General features: G+C 41.1%; 3 protein-coding genes across 7 annotated transcripts in view; 1 reads left to right on the top strand and 2 right to left on the bottom strand.

Moving 5' to 3' along the window:
* Positions 1–21005, bottom strand: part of SYCP2 (synaptonemal complex protein 2) — a 79559-nt gene extending 58554 nt beyond the window's left edge. Inside the window, exons 1-8 of one of the 5 annotated variants that reach the window (XM_045444062.1) lie at positions 20900–21005; positions 8850–8911; positions 6794–6937; positions 5639–5767; positions 4480–4584; positions 4164–4188; positions 790–875; positions 48–133 (exon numbers count right to left, since the gene is read on the bottom strand). In XM_045444062.1, the coding sequence (XP_045300018.1) occupies positions 48–133; positions 790–875; positions 4164–4188; positions 4480–4584; positions 5639–5767; positions 6794–6937; positions 8850–8873 (599 nt within the window). In that variant the 5' untranslated portion in view covers positions 8874–8911; positions 20900–21005. Of the gene's footprint in view, positions 1–47; positions 134–789; positions 876–4163; positions 4189–4479; positions 4585–5638; positions 5768–6793; positions 6938–8849; positions 8912–19935; positions 20043–20899 lie in introns of those variants that run through there. The other 4 variants (XM_045444064.1, XM_045444065.1, XM_045444061.1 and 1 more) reach the window with 4 other exon arrangements.
* LOC123579779 (basic proline-rich protein-like) lies at positions 19926–21361 on the top strand. The gene is made up of 2 exons (XM_045443814.1): positions 19926–20722; positions 20908–21361. Exons 1-2 carry the CDS (start codon positions 19926–19928, stop codon positions 21176–21178), a joined length of 1068 nt encoding a protein of 355 aa, XP_045299770.1. The 3' UTR covers positions 21179–21361.
* A 1174-nt stretch (positions 21362–22535) lies between these two features.
* Positions 22536–25701, bottom strand: PPP1R3D (protein phosphatase 1 regulatory subunit 3D). Its single transcript, XM_045444068.1, has one exon. It carries the CDS (start codon positions 25699–25701, stop codon positions 24808–24810), a length of 894 nt encoding a protein of 297 aa, XP_045300024.1. The 3' UTR covers positions 22536–24807.
* Positions 25702–25897: the final 196 nt, after the last annotated feature.

Genomic DNA, 25897 nt, shown 5'->3' with positions numbered 1-25897 from the left:
TTATTGACTTGAATCACTAATGAAAGCAATATAATACAAATTATTACATGAGAATAAACATTTCTTGGTCAGAGAGTATTGTTCTGGCGTCTTGAGGCATTTTGTCAAGCATAACATTCATTTTTTTTAGAGCCTAGAAAAGAAAAAAATATAATCCATTAACTTTATATATTCAGTTATATAAATATATACTTGTGTATATTTAAGTATTTAAAGAAATATTCTAGGTATACAAACTTAGGAGCCTATTTAGCACAGCATTTTATGCAGGGAATAGAGAAGGGTGGAGGAAAGAATATAAACTAAAACAGTGAATACAAAAAAACATGACAAGGATATCAAAAATAAAATATACCATGATACCTACACTTATCTACTATCCACCAGTTCTACTCTTTGCAATAAGACATAGGTTTTCTATTACTCTATTTTAAGAACTGAAGAAGCAAAATTATGATTTGTTCTTATGGTTACCCATACGTACACACATACATATAATAATACAGGTTATTTTTAGGATTTAAATACTGAGAACTCCTAATATCTGGATGGTTGAACTTATTTTCATCTGAGCTATGTGTACATAAACCCAGATGGCTATGACTATTCAATAAATATTTAGGTAATATTTATTCATCATTTCAGGCAATAAATTAAGACAGCAGAAATACAATACATAATTAATTAAATACCAAGATAAAATGATTATTCAATTTGATGAATTGCTACTATATTTTCTTCACTTTCTCATTTTTAGGGTTTAAAAGAAAATCTAACAAATGACTTTACCTCTTGCTGAATACAAATATTCACTCTTGAGTCAATAACCAGGACACAGATTTGAGGTATAAAATTTTCCGCTACTTGCCTTTTACCTGAAAGTGTTAAATCATTAATAAATGTATATTTTTAAACCATTTTAAATGACAGTCTTTTCTTATTTGAGTTAATGAAAGAATGCACTAGTTCAGACATGGCCCACTGTCTAGATGGGCATCAGAAAACATGAAATCCAATCCTACCTCTTCTATGAACTAGCTATGTGGCTCCGAAGAAACACCATTCAACAGAATGACTCATCTTAATGGCAAAGGAAAAACCCCAGATTCAGCTTCTCCTTTTGGGCACCTAAGGCACCTAAGGCACCTTAGTCATACAGTAAAACCTTGGATTAAAAGTAACTTGTTCTGCGAGTATTCTACAAGACAAGCAAACATCTCTAGTAAATTTTAACTTGATAAATGAGCAAGGTCACGCAATACGAGTAGCACATGATGCCGAATGTCACCTGATCACAACCAGCCAATGATTCTTCTCTCTCTTTCTCTCTCTGAAGGATCATGGGTGACCATCTCCCATGCTCAGATGCTCAGTTTCAGGACGTGGTATTTGGCAGAAATCAGTGATTATTCAGGACATTGGAAGGTGCCCACAATTGGTGCTAGTGTATTTTTTGTCACTTTGAAGCACCTATGGACAGTCCTTTGCTTTTCCAGGCAAGAGTGAGCCTAGAAACGCTTTGCTTCATTCTAGGTCAGGCTACCTGCAGATATAGATCCTTTCCTCTGCTGCCGTATTGCCAGTGACATTATACAGTATATGGCAAGAGTTTATTAATACTGTAGTCAACATCTGGGTGAGCGTATACAATGGCTCCCAGCAGAAAAAGGCTGAGAAGAAAGGTGGTTAGAAGAAGAGGGGATTATGGTGGAAGTTAAGAAGGAAACCATAGAGAAGTACGAATGAGGTATGCAGTGGCCAAAACTGCAAGATTTTGTAAGAAGTCTACGTCTGCATGTCGTCTGTAGAGGAGGAGAAGAGGAAGAGGAGAAAAGGCGGAGGAATCCCTCACCTCAAATGAAATTAGGGAGATGTGTAAAATGTGGGAAAAAGTACAAGATTTTGTAGAACAGCACCACCCGAATAAGGCTGTAGCAGTGCAAGCGATGAATCCGTTTAACGACAACGCAATGTCACACTTCTGCAAAATCCTCTAAAGAAGGCAAAAGTAAGTGTCATTGGATAGGTTCCTTGATTAAGTTGCACAAAAAGAAAAAGATTCCATAGATAGCAGTGATTCAGTTAGTGATAGCGAAAGCTGTCCTACACAATTACCTTCCTCTCTCTTGTCTCCTTCATCCACGCCACGAAAGTTTTCAAAGGTAAATGCAGGTTCATTTGTGTATTTTTCTTTATATTTTGTATTTTATAATTTTGTACTATATTACAATATCATAATCATTTTTATATGAATATTTTTGGGTTGTGGAACAAATCATCTGAGTTTCCATTTATAACAGGGAAATTCACTTCGATATACAAGTGCTTTAAATTACAAGCATGTTTTCAGACTGAGTTATTCTCGTAAACCAAGGTTTTACTGTATATTGTAAATTCCATAATGGCCATAAACTCTTGTCAATATAAAGATCTAAATATTTGAGCTTTTTCTAAAAGTTAACCCTATTCTCAAAAGAGCAGGCTTTATCAATACTAAATATATTCAGAGGAATTTGCCACATGCTATTTTATAATGCAAAGATAAAAAATAATTTTAAATAATGGCAATACTGCAACAGAAAATATACAAATTTCCAAAGTGACTACATTGAAGGTAAAAAAAAAATCACTCAATGAGATAAAAAGATATAATGATTTACTTAAAATTTTTTTTGATTACTTCATACTCACTGGTGCCTTAGGATGGTTTTCTTCCCTAAAAACTTAAGAATTTAGACTAGACTGTTAAATCAACTGTAAAGCAATCAATGAAAAGGTAGCATCAACTACCATTGAAATAAATAGCAATTGAGCTTTTCAAAGGTTTTGGTTTTGAAGGCAAATTGTTCCTTTATTTACAAACAATTCACCAGCCTCAATGACTAATCCTAGGTAATTCTTCCTCAACCAACAGAGATAAAATAATTTGGACTGATTGCTTGGCACAACAAAAGGGCTACTCACAAGTGAGGATGAGTTGTAATGTGTTCTCTATTTTGAAAATTTTGTCCCATTAGATCAAGAGTTGGCAAATTATGGCCCACAAACCAAATCCACCCCACTGCCCATTTTGTATGGCTGTATTGCTCATCAGCAGGTGACTCTGTGGAAATATTTGATTCAGTCATGATTCACTGAACCAGCAGTAGCAAAGTGAATTTCATTCTACTCTCATGAACTTAGCCAACATCAGTTACCACTGAATGGTTTCTGTAATTAATTAGCATGGGCTGCAGAGTTGATGTTTCTTAATGAATCTGACACAAAATTACAAGGCAAAATCATGCTGATATGACAAACTTATACTTCACTGAAGTCATTTCAATGAAACTAAGGTTATCTGAATCACAAGTTATGCTAAACTGTTTTATACATTTCCCAGGCTGTCAAAAATTAAAACAAGGAGTGACATCTCCATTCTCACACAAATTTACAGGAGTACATTTTTTCCAAGCTCCAGCTACAGGTTGAGCAGCATTTTTGGACACTGACAAAGTGCAAAGGATGTTCCCATATTTCAAAACCCATTTAAATGTGCAATTGAGGGGCGTCTACCTAACCTTCAGTTGACAGTCATTCATCTGCATGCAATGACATTCTAAAAAGCAAATATTAAGAAAGGAATCTAATCTTCTACAAATGCTTTCCAAGTGATGAACACGCTCAATTAAAAATCATGCTCATGAACTGATATTTGGCATTATCCACATGAAGAGACAGTTTCTAATGCAATATACATAAAATCTCATTACAGATAAGCATAAAAAATGAACATTTGCAATGAATTCTGATAACAGCAAACACTAACTCTGAACCGTAATTAAGTGAAATGTCATCCCCTCAAGAGTACTATTCTCATTAGTTGACCTACTACAGAAACATTGTACTCAATTTTATAATATTTTGAATTGTATAAATAAAACATCTGTGGATATTTGTTTTCTTGTTATGTAAGTGGCTATATAATATTCTCACTTTCTTTTTCTTGGTCCTAATATAAAGCTTATAATGTTTACTATCTGTCCCTTTACAGAACAAGGTTGTTGATCCCCAAATTAACTAGTAGATTCCTAATATTAGCACAATACTATGAAGATTGCAAAATTATACTAAAACTCTAATAGGAAATTATTGTTTTAATAGAAGTAAAATGCTTATTATACCTTCATCATTGATGTCATGTATGACCTGAAAAAAAAAGTGAATAATATTTAGTTTGTAATTTACTATCTTATAAGCCATTAAAAATAGTATTAAAATAACAGATCACATTGGAACTCACCATGTAATTATTTAGCTTTTATTTATTAACTATTTAATTATATTAATCAGGATAAGTGCTTTAAACAATCTGAATAGAGTAATTAAATCAAGTCACTAGCCAATTTGTTAGTGACTTTTAGGCTCAGAACATATAGAACACAAATTGTTTTTTAAGTAAACAGACTTGTAAGATTAGTTAATCAATGTGATTTTTACCATCAAAAGATCAAGTAAGTCTTCTATCATATTTATAGCTGCCTCATCTTTTGAATTTCCTCGACTGAGAATAATCTCCTTGGATTTTTCAAACCAGGCAACCATGTAAAAAAAGAAATGTGCATATTAATTACCTTGAATTCAATTTTAATAATTTTAAGAATGTACTTATCTTTGCATAAACAGTAAACCTAGGAATAAAGAAACATCAAAAAAAAAATTCCAGTATTATATGAAAATAAGTTTATGTTTTTAAACATCTTTCTTGTTTTCATTTTTTGGTATCTCACCATATTTTTCCATTGTTTAGATGGGAATAGATGAACTAATCCTAATTCTAGGTAGACCACCTTTCTTTTCCCCTTCAAATACCTAGAGTTCAGGTACATTCATTAACAGATAAAAATAAATTATCATCATATATTAGATTATTTTGGCATTATCACTATTCGAAAAGTTTTAGTATTATTTTATTGAATTTTCAAAAATTTTTGTAACATTTTATTCATTTTTGAGAGACAGAAAGAGACAGAATGTGAGCAGGGGAGGGGCAGAGAGAGAGAGAGGGAGACACAGAATCCAGAGCAGGCTCCAGGCTCTGAGCTATCAGCACAGAGCCTGACGCGGGGCTCGAACTCATGCACTGTGAGATCACGACCTGAGCCAAAAATCAGATGCTTAACCAACTGAGCCACCCAGGCGCCCCTTAATGAATTTGTTTTAATGAATTATTTTATTTTAATGAATTCAGATATTTGAGTAGATATTACATCCCAGGTACTGTTCTCAGTGTTAGGTACACAGAAATGAACAACACAAATAAAAATCAATATCCCACATTCTAGCATGGGAAGTAGAAAATAATATAAAAAGAAAAACAAATAATGCTAGATAGTAAACAGATAAAATAAAGCATGCAAAGGCCTGAGGGAGTCTTGTGATCTCAAATTCACATGATTATCAAGGACCCTATGTACAGAATGTCCTTTTGATCTTCATCTTTGTAACACGTAGCACAGGTTATAGAAACATTTATTTTATCTAAAAGTTTTTATAAAGTTCTCAAATTTATTTTTCAACTGTTTGGGCTGTTAATTTTATTAAACGACACACCTTTAATCATACTCCCTCACATCAACATCACACATTTCGTACTTATCTTCTGGACTAGTCCTTGTTTTATCATAGTTAAAAGTCCGGCTTGCCCCAATATACTGATATTTTTACCACATCTTCCAAAAGAAACAAAAATGGTTGAAACAGTTTGGATGTCCTTTTTATTAAGCTCCTGAAACAAAAGGATACATGTAAACATCTGTAAACACAAAACAGTACAGAATTGGCGTTGTGCTAGGAGCTTTATAATCCTCACAAATCCTGTAAGTTTGCCATTATCATAATGGCCATATTGCAAAGTACAAAAGTGTGGTTTAGGAGAGCACTAGGGTGGCCTAAAGCCACCCAGCCAGTGAGTGACAAACTCAGTATAAAAATGCAGATTTGTATAAATTCCTGAAACTTTAGACTATGATGCAATGCATCAGTTACCTTCCATTCTACAAAGCTCTAGGTATGTAACTAATGGATAAAAGAAATTTTTACTCAATTTTTAGATTCATGATAACAAGTCTCCTACTGGGGGAGACTGTCAATACTCACTTTTTCTCATGTACAAAAATACCTTACATATGATAAATCAAGTCCAAGGTTGTAGATAATTTTTGTTTATTTGTTTTATTTTTGAAAACACCAAGCTCTGGCCCATAACATGAAGAATATGCTGATGGCTTTTTAAAAAGTTGCTCAAACTTCAAACAGGTAGACTATTTTTCCCCAGTTTAGGTAACAGTTAATAATTATGGGATCACTATGTAAACATAGCTTTGTGTACGTTGTATTTAGAAAACAGTAGACTGATATGTTATTTGGGATTCCTCAGGCTTTTTTTGGTTTTTAATGAGCACTTACTGGGGCACCTGGATGGCTCAGTCAGTTAAGTGTCTGACTTTGACTCAAGTCATGATCTCGTGGATCATGAGTTCAAGCCCCACATCGGGCTCTGTGCTGACAGCTCAGAGCCTGGAACCTGCTTCGGATTCTGTGTTTCCCTCTCTCTCTGCCCCTCTCCTGCCCATGCATGCTCTCTCTCTCTCTCTCTCAATAATAAATATTTTAAAAAATGAGCACTTATTTATAACTATAACCGAATTTGCCAAAGCCTTTTTATTCATTTTTTCCAATGGAATATTTCTTCCTAGAAAGTAGAGTACTATCTAATAATTTCAATAATCATTCAAAGAAAAGGAGTACTTACCCTGCATACAAGGTCATCCAACTTGTGTAAAAATTGCTTGCTGCATTTAATCTTTACATCTTCACAAACACCAATTTGTGAAAGTGTTTTTAAAGGTTTGAAATCATTTTTTCTTAAAGCATCATCAATGCATTTTTCCAACTGCTAGAGAAATATAGTTAATGGCACACATATTGAATCAAAACCAAAATTATCACCTTATGCAGTCTAGTCTTCACATGAAAATTCTCAACAGATCTTATGTCAATTCACTTTATTAAAAAAAAACACCTGTACACTATTAAGTTTGAAGTAACAGAGATCAAGTTTCTTTGATAATAGCCAAGATTCTATATAAAATATATATATTCTAGTAATTTTCCATTTCACATCCTTTAAAGTCATCAGTACGATGAATTAAAAAAAAAAAAAAAAGACCCCAGGGCACCTGGGTGGCTCAGTCAGTTAAGAGTCGGACTTCAGTTCAGGTCATGATCTCACAGTTTATGAGTTTGAGCTCCATGTCGGGCTCTGTGCTGACAGCTTGGGAGTCTGGAGCCTGCTCTGGATTCTGTGTCTCCCTCTCTCTCTGCCCCTCCCCCGCTCACACACTCACTCTCCCTCTTTCTCTCTCTCTCCCCCCCCCCCCCACCACTCAAAAAATAAACATTAAAAAAAGTTTAGGATGCGCCTGGGTGGCTCAGTCAGTTGAGCGTCCGACTTCGGCTCTCAGGTCATGATCTTGCTGTCTGTGAGTTCAAGTCCCGCACTGGGCTCTGTGCTGACAGCTCGGAGCCTGGAGCCTGTTTCAGATTCTGTGTCTCCCTCTCTCTCTCTGTCCCTCCCCCACTCATGCTCCGTCTCTCTGTCAAAAATAAACATTAAAAAATTTTTTTTAAGTTTAAAACAAAGACCCTATTAATAAAAGAAGTGAAATAAACTATATAGTAACTAATACTTAACACCATGGAGAAAACCCTAACACATCCGACTATAAATTTCTTAATGAGGTTTAGTTTTTTAAAAATGCTTAAAGACAGATAAAAGCACTGTTTGGAAACCACAAATCAATATACCTTAAGAATTTACTTATTATCCTGTGCATTTTTTAACTTTTACAGAATCCACCATCCTTACTACTAAAGCATAAATCACGAATAAGGAATTTTTATCCTACAATCTAAACCCCAGATTTGGTGGTAAACTACATACACATTAAATACATATATTAAAACTTTTTACCTAAATGATAGTATCTTACAATTTTAAATCCTAACATAAAAATACCCAGGCACTGGTTATATATGAATCACTGTGTAATTCTTGTCACTGTAAAAGGTATATGTAAATAACCAGCATCTTTCATACCTCACAAGTTATAATAGGTTTTGAAAACAAATTTATCAAAAAAAATGAAAGAATAACATTTCATTTAAATTATTCTACTCTTGGGGCGCCTGGGTGGCGCAGTCGGTTAAGCGTCCGACTTCAGCCAGGTCACGATCTCGCGGTCCGGGAGTTCGAGCCCCGCGTCAGGCTCTGGGCTGATGGCTCAGAGCCTGGAGCCTGTTTCCGATTCTGTGTCTCCCTCTCTCTCTGCCCCTCCCCCGTTCATGCTCTGTCTCTCTCTGTCCCAAAAATAAATAAAAAAACGTTGAAAAAAAAAATTAAAAAAAAAAAAAATTATTCTACTCTTGAGGGGCACCTGGGTGGCTCAATCAGTTAAGCATCCAACTTCAGCTCAGGTCATGATCTCACAGTTCATATGGGTTAAAGCCCTCCGTTGGGCTCTATGCTGACTCCCAGCTCGGAGCCTGGAGCCTGCTTCAGATTCTGTGCCTCCCTCTCTCTCTCGTCCACCCCCCCCCCCCCAGCTTGCGCTTCCTCTCCCTCTCTCTCAAAAATAAATAATATTAAAAAAAATTTTAGTTAAAAAATCTTAAACTATTCTACTCTTGACCATTTCATAAAAAGAAGTAGGCTTTGTCTTTCCTAAAAATATAGCACTTAACACTTATAAATACACCAAAATGATTTTAGGAATTAAAATATTTCCTTTTGGTTTAGGACTACATACCTGGAGATCTGGTCTTACTGGCATTTTGATGTAATTTTAAAACAGCAAGACAAAACAAACACCTATAAAACAAAATATATGCTTTCAATACCTTATAATCTATTCTATATATGTTTATTTACAGTTCAAAAATCTTAACACACATAAATAAGCTTATACCAAAGGCAATCAATAATTTCTTCAAGTTCCTCACCATTTAAACATGAAATTACACGTTTGAATTTGACCAAAGAAGTTTCTGGAAGAAAGCCTGAAGATCATTTATTCAAGCCTTCTCTTTTCGTAGATTACTTAAATAAATGTCCAAAGTCTTGCCGAAAGGTCACAAAACTAGTTAGTGAAAGAATACAAACCTGGACTTTCATGAGCAATTCCTGCTGTATGTGTTTCAACTTTGGGAACAAGAGGAAAACTAATCTTTAATCAACGTGTAAATGAAATTCAGTCTAGTAACCTAATACTCTTATAAGAAGGGGGGAATATCCCAGTACGTTACCAAAGAACAGGATATAAGAGAATAGACAAATACAGAATGAAGGGAATGAGGAAAAGAAAACCTAAGAACATTGTCCCTTCAAAGAAGAATGGAAAACAGGAATCAATCGGGTTACCCTGATTGATTCACAAAAGCATCTAACATTTTCACAAAAGCATCTAACATTTTCAAATGTAACTTAGATGTTAGCTCTATAAAGGAAAAGAAATACCATCTTTCCTAGACATTATAAGTGGAACAATTTAAAAATAATCTGTACTTAAAGAGCTCTGTAACAGAAACACCAGGAAATCCACCATAGAGAGGCAATTAATTAATCCAAGGTGAATACAGGACCATGTATTCCTAAGAGAACGAGTGGCATTAGTCACAGTCTACTTTCTTGCACACGCTAGTAGAGAAATTTAAGTGCCAACAAGGGCACACATATCAGGCACGGAAAAGGCATGAGAAAAAATCTCTTATAATTTCAAATTAACTCTAGGGGGAAATATCTGATCCTCAGAGAAACATTCGCTCCATGTTTATTAGGAGCCAAGTCTAATGATGTTTTTGCAGCACTGTGGTAAGTGGCAACAATTCAAAAGTACCCAGATAGGCGTTGGGAATGGGAGGGAGAGTGAAGAATGAATAAATAAAATGTGGTATATGATAATCAATTTTGTAAACGTAACAGATGAACCAGAATTTTAGATATCTGCAGTCAATTTTAAGTTAAATTAAAAAACAATGTTGCCAAATGATACATACTGTGTAATGGCATTTATGTAAAAAAAAAGAAACACCGTCTTTTGTATGATTATATCTCTAGGTGTAAGTATACACATATTTGCACATATGTTTGTGTGTATTTGTGTGTGTGGTAGGGGGAGATAGAGAAGGAGAGAGGTAGGGGGGAGAGAACGAGAAAGGGAGAGAGGAGGAGGGAGAGGGAGAGAGAGATAGATACCTGTACCATTTCAGGACAGTTGGAAAGTTAGCTTACTGGTGAGGAATAGTGAGTTCCACAGAAATGTAACTTGCTATTTGTCAGAGGCAGGCTTTACTTGTAATTTATACTTACATGACTTTTTAAAAATACAATAAATTCTTGCCAAAATATAGGTAAGTGGAATCCAAAACACGGGAGATGTAAAATGTGGGTGGGGTTATAGTGAGGGGACAAAAATGACCAAGGCCAGCCTCGATAGTTAAGCAGGTGGGAAGTCTAGCTGGCTCCATCCAAACCTATTCAGGGGCCAGCTGTGATTTTGTCCCCCCTGGTTGTGCTTGTCTGCTCTGGCCTCTATTGTATACTAAAGGGGCAATTCTAGGTCTGTGGCTAGCTGGGAATTCCAATACACCAGCAAGGATTCCAAGATCTCTAAGTAGCTGGTAGTCATTTTGTCACTTTGCCTAACTCAGAGAGATATGACCCAGAAAATATTGGAAATGCAGGGACTCACTCTTTGCTTCCCCAATTCCAAAGAAGGGGTTTATCGATTTTCTATTTGGCTTAACTCTTTAATTCTCCCCAGGCCATCACAGAAGATAGAAATTTAGGTTGGTCCTGTTAGAGAAAGTTTTACTATACACTTCCAAGATTTTAGTACACCCCCCCCGCCACAGACTTGCTTCATATATAGAAAATAGTGGGGGAAAGACATGAAAAATATTATCTCAAACACAGGAGTAAAAAATAAGTACTGAAGGTCAACAACCAAATGGGGGTTAATGAGGAACAGCACTGGCTAGAGAACCTTAAGTATCCATTACTGCCACTATTATCATAAGTCTAAAGCTTAGGGGGGTGGCTCTCTGTATAAGGGACTATTCCTTGGGTAATATGATCCAGAATATCACAAGGAAATGAAATGATAAAATGTATACAAGAAAAAGTTGATATATGAAGGAGAGAGGTAGATATTCCAGTATCTATTCAATAAGAATGCCAAAAATTATCTTAAAAAGACAGTGGGGGTGATAACAGAATAACAGGCAAGAATTTCCCCAAAATAAACATACACATCCATGAATTTAAGGAGTCCACTGAATCCCAAAGAAGACAAATTTTGAAAAGTACATCTATAAACATTGTGAGGATATTTCTGAATAATAAAAGAAAAAATCTTAAGTCACAAGAGCAAAAACAAAAGCATGCAAAAGAATAATATGATACCCTGTTTTCATAATACAATAAATTTAGACATCTGCTACAAAGATAGCTTTAAACTTCTCATCTATTTAGAAACTAAAATATGTGCATGTGAATAGTCCTCATGATATAAAAACAGAGAAATGAATAAATATTTAGTGAATGAGAAAATGTGTATATTACAAAAAACTGTAAGACGCAACCAAAGCAGTATTTAAAGTGAAATTCATAGACTTGGGCCAATCTACTGAAAAGCGACAAACAACAGTAGTAGCCTAAAGTAGCAGGGTCACAGGGCCTCCAGATGGTAAAGTTATTAAACACTTTACAGTAACTATAAGTACTGTGTACATAAGGATTATTTAAAAAGACTGGGAACTTTGGCAGAGAACTAGAAACTGGGGTGGGGAGTAAGGAAGGCCACAGTAATTTGAACAAGAATCACAAAAAAATAGTCAATAACAAAATTATTTAGAACAAAATAGAAAGACACACAGATGAATAAAAATTACAGAAATGGGAGCCATATCAGAAAAAAATATCTACAAAGAAACAAAGATACACAAAAATATGGGGAGGGAGACTAGAAGACAGAACAACACAGAGGGTAAATAATAAAGCCCTATGTATCTGTAAATGAAATCCCTGGGAGATAGTGAATGGGGCAGAGGGAATAGCTAAAAAAGGATGACTGAGAATTTCCCGAATGATTCAAAAAGCCCTATGAACCCCGGAAGGAAAAAGAAAAACTATACCCAAGTGTACCACAGAAGACTGCTAACAATCAAATACAAAAACATTAAAAGCTGCCAGAGACTAAAAAAAGACAGCTTACTTTTAAGTAGCCTGATAAGACTGATAGCCGACCAACAGAAACCATGAAAGCCAGAAGGCTTAGAACAGTATCTTCTTTAAAGTGCCTAGGAGGCGTCTGGGTGGCTCAGTCAGTTGAGCATCTGACTTTAGCTCAGATCGTGATCTCGCAATTTGTGGGTTCGAGCCCCCCACGTTGTGCTAGCTGCTATCAGCGAAGAGCCCACTTCAGATCCTCTGAACCCCTCTCTCTCGGCCCTTCCCCCATTCATTCACACTCTCTCAAAAAAAAAAAAAAAAAATTTTAAGTGTCTAAAGATCAGACTTAACCTACACATTAGACCAGATGGACCTAACAGATTCATACAGAACATTTCTTCCAACAGCAGCAGGATACACATTCTTCTCAAGTGCACATGGAACATTCTCCAGCATAAGTCATATGTTAGGCCACAAAACAAGTCTTACGAAATTTTTAAAAATGTAAATCATATCAAGCATATTTTCCAACCACAATGATATGAAACTAAAAATCAATTACAAGAGGGGCGCCTGGGTGGCTCAGTCAGTTGAGCATCCGACTTCAACTTAGGTCAGGATCTTGTGGTTCGTGGGTTCAAGCCCCGCATCAGGCTCTGTGCTAACAGCTTGGAGCCTGGAGCCTGGAGCCTGCTTTGGATTCTGTGTCTCCCTCTGTCTCTGCCTCTCCCCCACTCATGCTCTGTCTCTCCCTCTCTCTCTCTCTCTCGCTCTTTCAAAAATAAACATTTAAAAAAGTCAATTATGAGAAGAAAACCAAAAAAAAAAAAAAAACCCCACAATTATGTGGAGATGCTTCTGAACATGTTTCTGAACAACCAACAAAATCAAAGGAGAAATTTAAAAAAAAATACCTTGAGACAAATGAAATGGAAAAACAACAAAACAAAAATTATGGAACACAGCAAAAACAATTATTAAAAATATTTCTTTATTTTGAGATGAGGGAGAGGGCAGCAAGAGGGAGAGAGAGAATCTCAAGTAGGCTCTAAGCCTGACCTGGGGCTCAATCCCACAACCCTGGTATCATGACCCGAGTCAAAATCAAGAATCGACTGAGCCACCCAGGTGCCCCATTTTTAAAAATGTTTGCAAAAACAGTTTTAAAAGATAAGGTTACCTGAAAAACACTTACAGTAAAAGAAAAAAAGATCTTAAATAAACAACTTAAACTTACACCTCAAAGAACTGGAAAAAGGAGAAAAAACTAAGCCCAAAGATAGTAGAAGGAAAGAAATAACAAAGATCAGCGTGGAAATGAAGGACACAGAGACTTAAAACACAACAGATCAATGAAAATAAGAGCTGGATTTTTGAAAACATAAACATAATAGACAAACCTTTAGCTAGAGTTCCCAAGGGGAAAAAAAGAGGACTCAAATAAAATTATAAATGAAAGATACATTACAATTGATATCACAGAAATATAAAAAAATCATAAGACACATTAACAATTACATGTCAATAAATTGGACAACCTAGAAGAAATGAAACCTAGAAGAAACATACAATCTAGAAAAATACAAGACTGAATTGTGAAGAAATTCAAAATCTCAACAGGTCAATCACTAGTAAGGAGACTGAATCCGTAAGTAAAAACCTCCCAACAGGGGGGCCTGGGTGGCTCAGTCAGTTGAGTGTCAGACTCCAGCTCAGGTCATGATCTTGTGGTTTGTGGGTTTGAGCCCCTCTTTGGGCTCTGTGCTGACAGCTCAGAGCTTGGAGCCTGTTTCGGATTCTGTGTCTTCCTCTCTCTCTGCCCATCCCCCACTCGTGTTCTATCTCTCAAAAATAAACAAAATGTTAAAAAAAAAATTTGAGGAAAAAAAAACAAAAACAAAACAACTCCCAACAAAGGAAAGTCCAGGGCAAGAGGCTTCACTGGCAAATTCTACCAAACATTTAGAGAAGAACTAACACCAATCCTTCTCAACCTCTTCCCAAAAACAGAAGAGGAAGGTACACTTCCAATTATGAGTTAGCATTCTCTTGATACCAAAGCCAGACAATGACACTACAAGAAATTACAAAGTACTGAAAGAAGAAACTACAAACACAAATTCTACAGCCAGCAAAAATACTATTCAAAATTAAAGGGAAGAGGTTTAGAGGAAACATACCTCAACATAATAAAGACTCCTACATGGAAAATGCACAGCTAACCTCATACTCGATGGTGAAAAACTGAGAGCTTTTCCCTTAATGTCAGGAACAAGACAAGGATGTCCACTCACACCACTTTTATTCAACACAGTACTGGAAGTCCTAGCCACAGCAATCAGACAAGAAAAAGAATAAAAGGCATTCAAATTGGCAAAGAAGAAGTAAAACTCTCATTATTTGCATATGACACGGTAGTACATATAGAACACTCTGAAGACTCAACCTAAAACTACTAGAACGGATAAATGAATTCAGTAAGGTCGCAGGATACAAAATCAACATACAGAATTCTGTTGCATTTCTACACACTAATAACAAAGTGGCGGGAGAGAAATTTAGAAAACAATTCCATTTACAATTGCACCAAAAATAATAAAACACCTAGGAATAAACTTAAACAAGGAGGTAAAAGACCTGTACTCTGAAAACTATAAAACACTGATGAAAGAAATTGAAGACAGACACAAATAAATGGAATGATACTGGGATAGGGAGAGCAAATATTATTAAAATGTCCTTACTATTCAAAGTCATCTCCAGATTTAATACAATCCCTGTCAAAATACCAAGAACGCTCTTCACAGAACTAGAAAAAATAATCCCAAAATGTGATTGAACCACAAACTCCCCAAATAGCCAAATCAATCTTGAAAAAGAAGGAAAATGGAGGTATCACAATCCCAGATTTCCAGGCACACTACAAAGCTGTAAAAGAGAAGTCAAAATTGTATGGTCCTGGCACACAGACACACGGATCAATAGAACAAAACAGAAAACCCAGAAATAGGGGTGCCTGGGTGGCTCAGCTGGTGGAATGTCCCACTGTTGGTTTTGTTTGGCTCAGGTCATGATCTCACAGTAGTGAGATTAAGCCCCATGTCCAGCTTTGCACTGAGCATGGAGCCTACTTGCAATTCTCTCTCCTTCTCTCTCTGCCCCTCCCCTGCTTGTGTGCACTCTGTCTCCCCACTAAAAAAAAAAAAATAATTAAAAAAAAAAGCCCAGAAATAAACCTACAATTAAATGGTCCATTAGTCTTTGACAAAGGAGGTAAGAATATGCAATGTGAAAAAGACCGTCTCTTCAACAAATGGTTCTGGGAAAACTGGACACCTACATGCAAAAGAATGAAACTGGACCACTTTCTTATACCATACACAAATATAAATTCAAAAATGGATTAAAGATCTAAATGTGAAATATGAAACCATAAAAATACTAAAAAGAGCACAGGCAGTAATTTCCCTGAAATTAGCCATAGCAACATTTTTCCAGATAGGTCTCCTAAGCCATGGAAAACAAAATAAAAAATAAACTACAGGGACCGCATGAAAATAAAAGGCCTGCACAGCAAAGAAAACAATCAACAAAACAAAAAGATAACCTACTGGACGGGGGAAAGGTATTTGTAAATGATATTATCTGATAAGGGGTTAGTATCCAAAATATATAAAGAACTTATACAACATCAAAAACACAATCCAGTCAAAAAATGAGCAGAAGACATGAATATAGACATTTCTCCAAAGAAGACATACAAGTCGCCAACAGACACATTGAAAAGATGCTCAATATCATTCATCTTTGGGAAATGCAAATCAAAACCACCATGAGATATAACCTTACACCTGTCAGAATGGTGAAAATCGACAACACAAGAAATGACAAGTTTTGGCAAGGATGTGGAGAAAAAGGAACCTTCCTGCAGTGTTGATCAGAATGCAAACTGGTGCAGCCAGTGTGGAAAACAGTTCCTCAAAAAAGTAAAAATCAGGGTGCCTGGATGGCTCAGTCAGTTGAACAACCCAACTTTTGGTTTCAGCTCAGGTCATGATCCCAGGGTTGTGGGATTCAGCCCCATGTTAAGCTCCACACTGAGCATGGAGCCTGTTTGCAATTCTTTTTTTCTCTTTCTCTCTCTCTCCATCCCTCTCCCCCATTCACCCACTCTCTCTCTCTCCCTTAAGAAAAAAGAAAGGAAGAAAGAAAGAAAAAATAGAACTACCATATGATCCAGTAATTCCAATGCTGGGTAATTACCCAGAGTACGAAAACACTAATTCGAAAAGATCTATGTACTCCTATGTTGACCGCAGGATTATTTATAGTAGGAAAATTATGGAAAAAGCCCAAGTGACCATGGATAGATGAACAGATACAGAAGATGTGGTATATATACACATGTATGTATGTATGTGTATGTATATATGTACATACATATGTATGTAGTAGAATATTACCCAGCCATAAAAAAAAAAAAAAAAAGAAATCTTGCCACTTGCAACAATATGGATGGATCTAGAGGGTATAATGCTAAGTGATGTAAGTCAGAGAAAGACCAATACCATATGATTTCAGTCATACATGGAATTTAAGGAACAAAACAAACAAAGGAAAAAAGAGACAAAAAACCAGACTCTTAAATATGGAGAACAAACTAGTGGTTACCAGAGGGAAGGAGAGTGGTGGGATGGGTGAAACAGGTAAAGGGGATCAAGAGTACGCATACTGTGGTGAACACTGAGTAACATAGAGAATTGTTGAATCCCTATATTTTATGCCTGAAACCAATGCAACACTGCACATTAGTTATACTGGAATTTAAAAAATTTTTTAAGTAAGATAAAAGATAAAATTAAAGGGAAGAATAATCTTTTTTGATGGTAAAACACATTACAAAGTCACAATTACCAAACAAAAAAACAACAGTGTTAAGAACAGGAAACAAATGGACCAATAAAACCAAACAGAATGCAAATGCACACCCGATGCATATATTGTAAGTTCATGTATACATAAAGCTTCATAAATCAGAGGGAAAAGGTAAACTAGTTGATAACTGGTATTAGGAAAACTGACTTACCACGTGAAAACAAATTAGACCTCTATCTCCCACCATTCACAAAAATAAAGTCTAGATGAATTAACTATCCAATGTAGTAAGAGTTTAAAAACTACTAGAAGGAATACATACAGGAGAATATCCCAATGACCTTGAAATACAGAGGCATCTAAGACACAAAAAGTATAAAGCATAAAAATAGGAGCTTTGTGTACATCATTGTCTCTCTCTTACACACACACACAATTTTATTAAGGAGCACACAGGAATCTCTATTCATTCAGAATCCAGTACTGGCCCAGCAAGTCCTAGAACCACCAACACATTAATTCTTGTAATTCACCACCTTCAGGCCCCAGAGAAACACTTTCCTTGCCTATGCCCTTGGAAGAAGGGGACTTTAGTTAATTACACTATTCTGTTTATTTTATATAGGTTAGAATCTACCATTTTAAAAGTTTAAAGGCTTGGGGGGAGGCTAAAACAATGCTGAGAAGGTTGCAGGTTGTGCTGACACTGACATTTTTGTTTTTGCTTTAGAATGGAGGTAGAATTTGAGAAACCTAAGTGCTCAAGTATGAGAAAAGACATTAATTCACTGTCAAATCCTTCTGTTAGCAGAACAAGAATACAGCTGATTCTTGCATAATGAAGAACTGATCCTTAACAGTGCCAAATGCCCATTTTCTTGCTTTTCTTTGCATTTCAACTTGTGGCTACAAGTACCAGCAACTCAGTGCACAGCTGCGCATGGTGACTGAGGAACATCTTGTAGTTCTAAGCGATTCATAGTATTCTTTAATTTGTACACATGTAAATCTAGACATAAATTGCATGAACATAATATGGATTCTATCATAGCAGAGGGCAAGTAAACACTAGAATGATGACTAAGTTTATGTTTATAAAAAATTTAGTAAGATTCAATTATTCAAAAATAATTCCAGCATTATTAAAAGAATTTTAAGATTAATGTTCATTAATAATTTGTATTTTATCTTAAGAGAATTTTAATATTTCAAAACTTTTTAAGGAAAAATATTTTTATACTATGTCATGTTCTTATGACAATATTCTCAAATTAGATTTTGAAAGCAATTACATATTGTTTTAATCCTTAAATCATACTGTCCATAAAACACAAAAGTAAAAGTCTTGATTGTAACATATTGGTGATTTATCCAAAATTAAAAATTATGGCATATATAACTTCTGACTTACATAGATCGATATTTTATTACCTATCCAAAATTCACCAGTCCATCACCAAAGATTCAGTTAATCTTTGATATTTTGCCAACATTCAATCATAAAAATAATAGCTTTACACATATTTGTCTATTTTATTGCGATGAAGGTATATCTGTAAAACTGAAGACTAGAACATTTTATTTAACATTTGAAAACTTGGCTAAAAAGTTTAAATACTTAAAATATATTTTAGGGACATCAATTTGTACTCTTTTCCTAGGGCCAGCAACTTTGGGGTCAGGCATGCCTATGTTCCTTATTGCTTTTCTGCCTCCACAAATAAAACAATTTGGATTTGAATCTAAAATGTACTTTAGGAAGTACTCTTGAGACATGAAATACAGCAAAGACCACTTATGGCCAAGAGGCACAAAAATGCTAACAAGATGGTTTAGTTCCTAGACTACCTTCCTGCAAGATGTCAGCCAAGGAAAACTGATTAGTATCTACGCAGGTCGATTGAAAGTGAGAAAACTAAACAATCCGGTGACCTGTCCCTCCGTCGCAAGGCTGAATGCCTACTGGCCTCAAGAGAGCCAAAAACTGAGTACCATTCGTTAAACAAGCCAGACATTTGCAGCTGAGCGATTAAGGCCGACTCTAGAAGGAAACAAAGGGGATACACTCAACTGCCAGAACGAGTGACCCCCTCCTAAAATATCCTTCCGAGGTACCACGCAACAGAACGGGAACACCAAGATGACGTAAGAAACCCGGCACAGAACACTTTTCACAGAGAGTGTGGGGCTGTGTGTCCAAGCAGGCTTTGAACCCCGGTCCACTTAGGGGCAAGACAGAACCAGTGAGGTGATGAATGCGAACACGCAGGCGGATTAGGACGGAGGTTTGAGAAACGGCCAGACAACTTGACAAACAGGAGGGGCGTGTACTTTCCCCGCAAAGCTGAACAGACACTTAGCAGCCTGGGATCAACACAAGGTCCCTCCAGCACCCGCCCGACGGCTCACATTTACAAACGCAAATGGGAGGCCGACCCCGCCCGAGGGACGCGAGGAAGGGGGGGGGGGGTGGTGCGCAACGGGGGACGGGGGCGGGGGCGACGGGATGGAGACAAGGGAGGACGGGGGAAGGGGGAGGAGGACGGGAGGGGTGCCGGAGACCCAGGATACGGGGTGGGGAACAGGGTAGACGGGAGGACAAGGGTTGGGGGTAGGGTCGGGGGTCTGGGAAACGGGAGGACGGGTGCGCGCGGGGGGCCGGGTGGGGGGGCCGGGTGGGGGTGACGGGGTGGGCGGGCCGGGGGGCCTAAAGGACGGGAGAGGAGCGAGCACCACCTTTCTGAAATGTTTACCCCAACTGTGTCATCAAACCCCCGTGATGGTATTACCATGGAGGCCAGCGCGCGCTCCCATTTTATCCGAGCAGGGCAGGCGGCGCTCAGGAAGAAGGCCGCACGGGGCACGGAAGGCCAGGGAGGGGAGCACGTTGGCCACGGCTAGCCGGCGCGCGGAAACGGCACCCGCAGATGGGAGCGCTACCAGCCCAGCCCCGCACCCCAGCGGGGAGCGCGGACCACCCCGCCACACCCACGCCAACGGCGGCCAGCACGCCCCCACCGGCCCCCCGACAGGCGGCACGCGGACCCGGCGCGGCCCCGCCCAGACCCTCCCGGCCCACACCTGCCACACCCACGCCTGGGCTGCCGGCACGCCCCCACCGGCGTCCCTCGAGGGGCGCAGCGCGGACCCGACCCCGCCCAGCTCCGCCCCGCCCAGCTCCTCCCGGCCCACTCCGCCATCTGCGCGAGGCCGGCCCGGCCGGGGTCCGCCTCTCAATCCCGCCACCGCGCCGCCCAAGTCGTTTTCACAACGGCTCCGCCTCAACCGTCGGGAGATGGCCGCCCCCCCTTCCGCCCGCCGCCAGAGGCCGGCCCGGTGCCGCGGTCCTTCCCCACACAGCCCCGCCCATCAGGGTGGCCCGCCACGGCCCCCGGCTCAACCTGCGGCTGGAGAAGGCCTCCGCGTCGCGCCCACGGAGCCGCCGTTACGGTCGCCGCCCCGCCCCGCGTCTCGTGCCTCAGCACCTCACCTCAGGAGGCCGACGGAGAGCGGGAAGCGTCTGCCCAATCGGCGCCGCCTGCGTGCGGGACCCCGTCCTATCAGCGCGGCACGCAGGCCAGGCTCCGCCCCTCGTGGCCGTCAGCGACGCCGGGGTCGCCTGAGGCGGCGGGGGGGGGGCGGGGGGGGGGGGCGCGACTCCCGGCCTTACTGGGTAGGTGGACTGCCGCGCCTAGGCCACGAGCCCTGTCCCTGCCCCGGCCTCGCGGACGCGCCCCAGGAGCCCTGACTTGCTTCTGCAGGATGCCGGTCGGCCCCAGGAGACCCCCTGGCTATCCACCACCACTCTGGACGTCGACGGCTGGACGGGGCCGCAGAGACCCGGGGTACCAGCCTAACCTGCGAGGGGGGCGAGGGTCCGACTCCCTGGAGGAACACACACTGTGGCCCGCGGACGACCGCAGAGGCAGAGCGGGCGGGTCCCCACTGACTCTCGCGTACTGCCCCTGCTGCTTGACTTTACAGGCCGGCCACCTGCTCCACCCGGCCACGCCCCCGGAGGTCACGCCCTGAAGACCACGCCCCCTGGCGCCCCGCCCCCGCCCCGCCCCCATCTTCATTTCCTAGAAGCAGGAGGTGCCAGGTTCTGCTGTCCTCATTAGCCAAACCCCAGACTCCTGAGGGGCACCAGGCCCAGGCCATCTAGGGGCGGTACTGGGCACAATCATCGACAATATATTCCAGGCTTTTAGAACATTTCCGTTTGAAGTGTCAATTTAAACGATAAGATCAATGGATGCTTGGTGTTTAAAAACATGCATGGATGCATGGATACAGCAGACAAGCACTTCAAAATTTAAACTACTGATTTCTCATCTTGCCACTTTTTAGTAGAGAGAAAAAAATAATTGTCCTTTCTATTGTTTCATGTGTCTGGAAAGCGTAAGGATTGTTTAGTAATACCACATGGAAGATCAAAGCAGATCAACTTAATCTTACTTGAATTGTTTTTAAATGGGTTTTTAGAATGTGGTGTTAGATGGAAAAACCTCATCAATCAATCACAATTGGACTTCCAGTTAAATTTAACAAGCACTTATTGGGAACACCCCATCACAGGGCAGAGCAGGTAAATTCTGGTATAGGTTTGAATGCTGACTTTGCTCCTTACCAGCTGTGGGTCTTTGAAGAATTAAGCCTCTCTGAGCTTCCTTCTCATCAGCTAAGAAAATAGGGGCATTATCTACCTGGTAATTTTCAGAGTCTAATGAAATCAAATACATGCAGTAGCTATCAGTGTGGGCAAGCCAGTGAGAATGAGTGAGTGCACAATAAATGTCACAGGTTCCTTCCCCTACGTGCCAGGCTCTGCACCGGGTGAGGGAAGGCAGATACACACTCATCACTCCATACACAGGATTCAGTAAGCACTGAAAGAACAGTAGGGTAACTATCCCATACCCTACCTTCCCTTAGAGCTTTCTTCCTATGTTAGCATCGAGCTGGCATAAAGATTGTATCTCACGGGGCGCCTGGGTGGCTCAGTCGGTTGGGCGACCGACTTCGGCTCAGGTCACGATCTCACGGCTTGTGAGTTCGCGCTCCGCATCAGGCTCTGTGCGGACAGCTCGGAGTCTGGAGCCTGCTTCTGATTATGTGTCTCCTTCTCTCTCTGCCCCTCCCCCACTCATGCTCTGTCTCTGTCTCAGAAATAAACATTAAAAAAATTAAAAAAAAAAACTGTATCTCAGTTTCTCGAAGACATACACAACTGTGCTGAAGCTGAGGTACAATCACAATTCTTTTTTGGTAAGGCCCTAAATTTGATAGTGCTTTAGGAAGGACAACACAAATATGAAATGATTTAAACAAACAAGAAGTTTCTCAAGTCTTTTTTCTGTATTAGACCACAAGAAAAACACTCATCAGATAACAATGTATGCACATACTTTAATATTTAGGCTTGAGTGAAATCATCTTAAGTGACATTAAAATATGTTTGGGGAGACAACCCCACAATTGCACAATCCACTGCAAAATTTTAACATGTAAGCAATATAACTGTGTTAGGGTCTGAAAGTTCTCCTTAAGCTGAACTTTTATCAACTCCTGAATCAACTAGGCAGGTATATTTAAGTTTTTAAATTTTTAAATGTTGATTTTTTTAAAGGCACGTTGAGGTTCTCTTAATATCTAAGACAAAACATTTACTTTATATGCCGTGACCAGAACCTTTTTGGCAAGTGACTGTCACATGGATAAGATTCTTACATGCCTTTACACAACAATACATTTGGCAGCTCTAACTCTTACACCTGAATACTCTGGACAATTGTCTTGCATTCTGGGCTGGGGCCAAGGACACAGCAGCCAAGGCTCTCACACGCTTGCTGACCTAATTGGACAGTTTATTAAACAGCAGGAAATGGAACCAGGCTTCGGTCTCTCTTGCATATCAATGTAGTGCACAGTGCTAATAGCCAAAGGTTGTTCAATTTAATTACAATACCTTAAATCAAAATTCAGTGTTGTTATTATCAAAAGGTACCAAAGAAAGCCATCCCTCTTCTTGGAATTTCAGAAACCCAGAAGTTGCAGTTATATAAACAAGTTGGTTAAAAGGCAAAACACATCTTTTACATATTGATTTGATAAATGTCAGTAAGTATTCAAAAATTTAGAGTGAACTTATTGGTGACAGCTACCACAGATTCATCCCACCGGTTTCAGCTGTATCAGAACCAAACGTCACAAGCTGGAGACCCTGTTCATATTAGCTGGGTTTTCACACCCTCAGTGCTGGCATCTGCTGTCAGAAACCACCACTCAGCACCAAAAGAAATGATCAGCGCCTTGCTGGGTGTTTGAAGTCATTGTGGCATTCAGCAGGGGACAAAGGCCTTGACTTCTTGGAGATTTAAAAAACAAAACAAAGAAGACAAAGCATTTAACAGTTTAAAAACGGGGGGGGGGGGGAGCCCAGACGGATGTTAGAAACTCTATCTGAAGGCACAAGGATGTTAGAAACTCTATCTGAATAAAGTTGGCAGATAGCTGATAAAACTGGGCATATATAAATACAACTTAAAACAAGTATAAATGTTTGTGACTTTTTTCCTCTAGGGCTCTGGCTATTGATGAAAACACCTTCTAGTTCCACTTGGTAACCTGACTTCTGAAAGATGACTGCTGGGAATTTTCTGACACTTAAGCAGACATAAAAAAGAGTCACCTTAATCATCAAAAAGGTAATTGCAAAGGGCGTTGTTGCCTGAAATTACTCTATAGAGCTGCCTGGAAATTGAAATAACTTAAGGCAGAATTTCTTAAAATGTTTAGGTAGTCTCAAACCTAAACAGAATGGCCTGATCACATGCAGATACAGAACTGTCAAACACGAAGAAGGGAAACTCACAAAGAGAGAAGAGAGACTCCAAGAGAAGGGGCTGTTTGGCTAGTTTAAAAGTTAAGCTTTTCCCTCTTCCTTGGCTCTTCCTTTCCTCTTCCACGGCCTAACCAGGGCAGCCTGAACTCCCAGGAATGGTTGTATGATGACTGATGAGGCATAAATTTCTTGCCTATTAATAGTTTCCCACTGTTAGAGGTCTACAGGCTTTGGCAAGCAAACCTAGTCTCAGGTTTTCCTTGTCCCAGGGCAGAAATGCCTCAAGGAACGACGGTGGGAGTCACACCATGCGTTCTGTTTAAAATGGGCACAAACACACCAGACTGACTTATTCTTTAGCTTGTTAAACCCAGAATGTTCCTGAGAAGGCATCCAGTAAGGGTAAAATGTTCCAACATCACAATGATAATAAATAACAGCTATGTTTACAGAGACCCAATCAGGACACATGCACAAGCCACAGGCCTTTCCAAAAAACAAACCAACTGACCCCATGTGGACCCTCGCCGGAGGGGCCAACACTGCCATGCATCTCCCCCCCCCCCCCCACCCGAGCACCCTCCCCCCACCCCGGGCGTGACACTACTCGGCCTCCTGGCCACCTGAGGCTACTTTTTGAGACCTAGCGACACAGGCAGTTCAAGTAGAAGATGGGAAGGGCCACTTCCCAGGGACCCTGCAGCGGGAAAGGAGGTCGGAAGACTCAGGCAGGGGGTGGCATGTGAGGAAGCGTCGCCGCCTGGCCCGGAGTGCCTAGCGCGGGAACCACTGCGGGGCGGCCTTAGAGGGGACTCGCTCAGATGAAGTGGATCCAGCTCTCTTCGCACTCCCCGCGAGGCATGTGCAGCGCGTGGTTGCGGCACGTGAGGCTGTAGTCTCGGCCGTGGTTGTTGTCCCAGTACTCGGCGCCGGCCACTCGGTAGCGGAGCGCGAAGTGCACGCGCGAGCCGAGCTCCAGAAGGAAGGGAGGCACCGGGAAGCCGAAGGCGAAGACATCCTCTGTGCCCGCTGCGCCCGCGGGCCCGCGCCACCTGGCCACCGCCTCGTGCGCGCTGCGCCAGTCTGAGAAGGTGTAGCGCACCGCCACCTGCTTCTCGAAGGCCACGTTGCGCACGCGCACCGTGCCGCTGATGCCCAGGTCCGAGCAGGTGACGCGCTCCAGACAGACGAGCTGCCGCCCCAGGCGCTCGCCGAAGTCCGCGGCCTCGACGGGCGGCGGGAAGTCGGGCACCAGGCACTGCAGGGTGAACTCCAGGTCCTGGCTGCTGCAGCACAGGTCCGAGTTGATGGCGAGGCGCGACAGCACGTGCAGCGGCACCGACGGGTCTTCGCCCGCGTTGAACACCTTGACCTGCGCCAGCTCCAGGCCCAGCGCGTCGGCGAAGCGCACGCGGAGCTGCCGGCTGCAGCCCGGCCGGCAGGCGGCTCCCGGCGCGCCCCCGGCCTTCTGGCGGCGCTCGGGCGAGCTGGGCAGCGAGCGCGCCCGCCGCAGGATGATGGGTCGAAGCGGGGGATCGCAGCCGGACGGCTCCGGAGGCGGCGGCGGCGCGCGGCCCGGGCTCCCGGGGGGCCTGCAGGGCCGTGGCTCCCGGGCCGTGCCGCCGTCCAGGTCTGAGAGGCAGCTGAGGCTCCGCGGGGCGGGCTTCCGGGGCCCCGGGACCGGCGTCGCCGGGCCGAGACCTCCGGACATGGCCCGGCCAGCCGTCGGGCTACGGGGAGGGGGAAACGAGGGGCGGCCTCCGGACCCCGCGCCCCCTACCTCGGGGTCCCCGCCGGGCCGGAACGGCAGCGTGCAGGGAGCGTCTGGGGCGGGCTGCGCTCTCCCCTCGCCCGCCACCGCGCCCCCCGAGTCCTGGCGCGGGTCTTCCGCCTCCGGCAGCGAGAAA

Source organism: Leopardus geoffroyi, chromosome A3 (genome assembly GCF_018350155.1).
Source record: "Leopardus geoffroyi isolate Oge1 chromosome A3, O.geoffroyi_Oge1_pat1.0, whole genome shotgun sequence".
Lineage (NCBI taxonomy): Eukaryota > Metazoa > Chordata > Mammalia > Carnivora > Felidae > Leopardus > Leopardus geoffroyi.
The sequence above is the reverse complement of the archived record's forward strand: the minus strand, read 5'-3'. Positions and strand labels throughout refer to the sequence as shown.

Bases quoted from the DNA above. Each gene is read 5' to 3' on its own strand.
- LOC123579779 (XM_045443814.1), top strand. From the start codon at position 19,926: ATGGTATTACCATGGAGGCCAGCGCGCGCTCCCATTTTATCCGAGCAG. The intron at 20,723-20,907 runs GCCAGGCTCCGC...TTGCTTCTGCAG, and splicing joins CCTATCAGCGCGGCACGCAG to GATGCCGGTCGGCCCCAGGA.
- PPP1R3D (XM_045444068.1), bottom strand. From the start codon at position 25,701: ATGTCCGGAGGTCTCGGCCCGGCGACGCCGGTCCCGGGGCCCCGGAAG.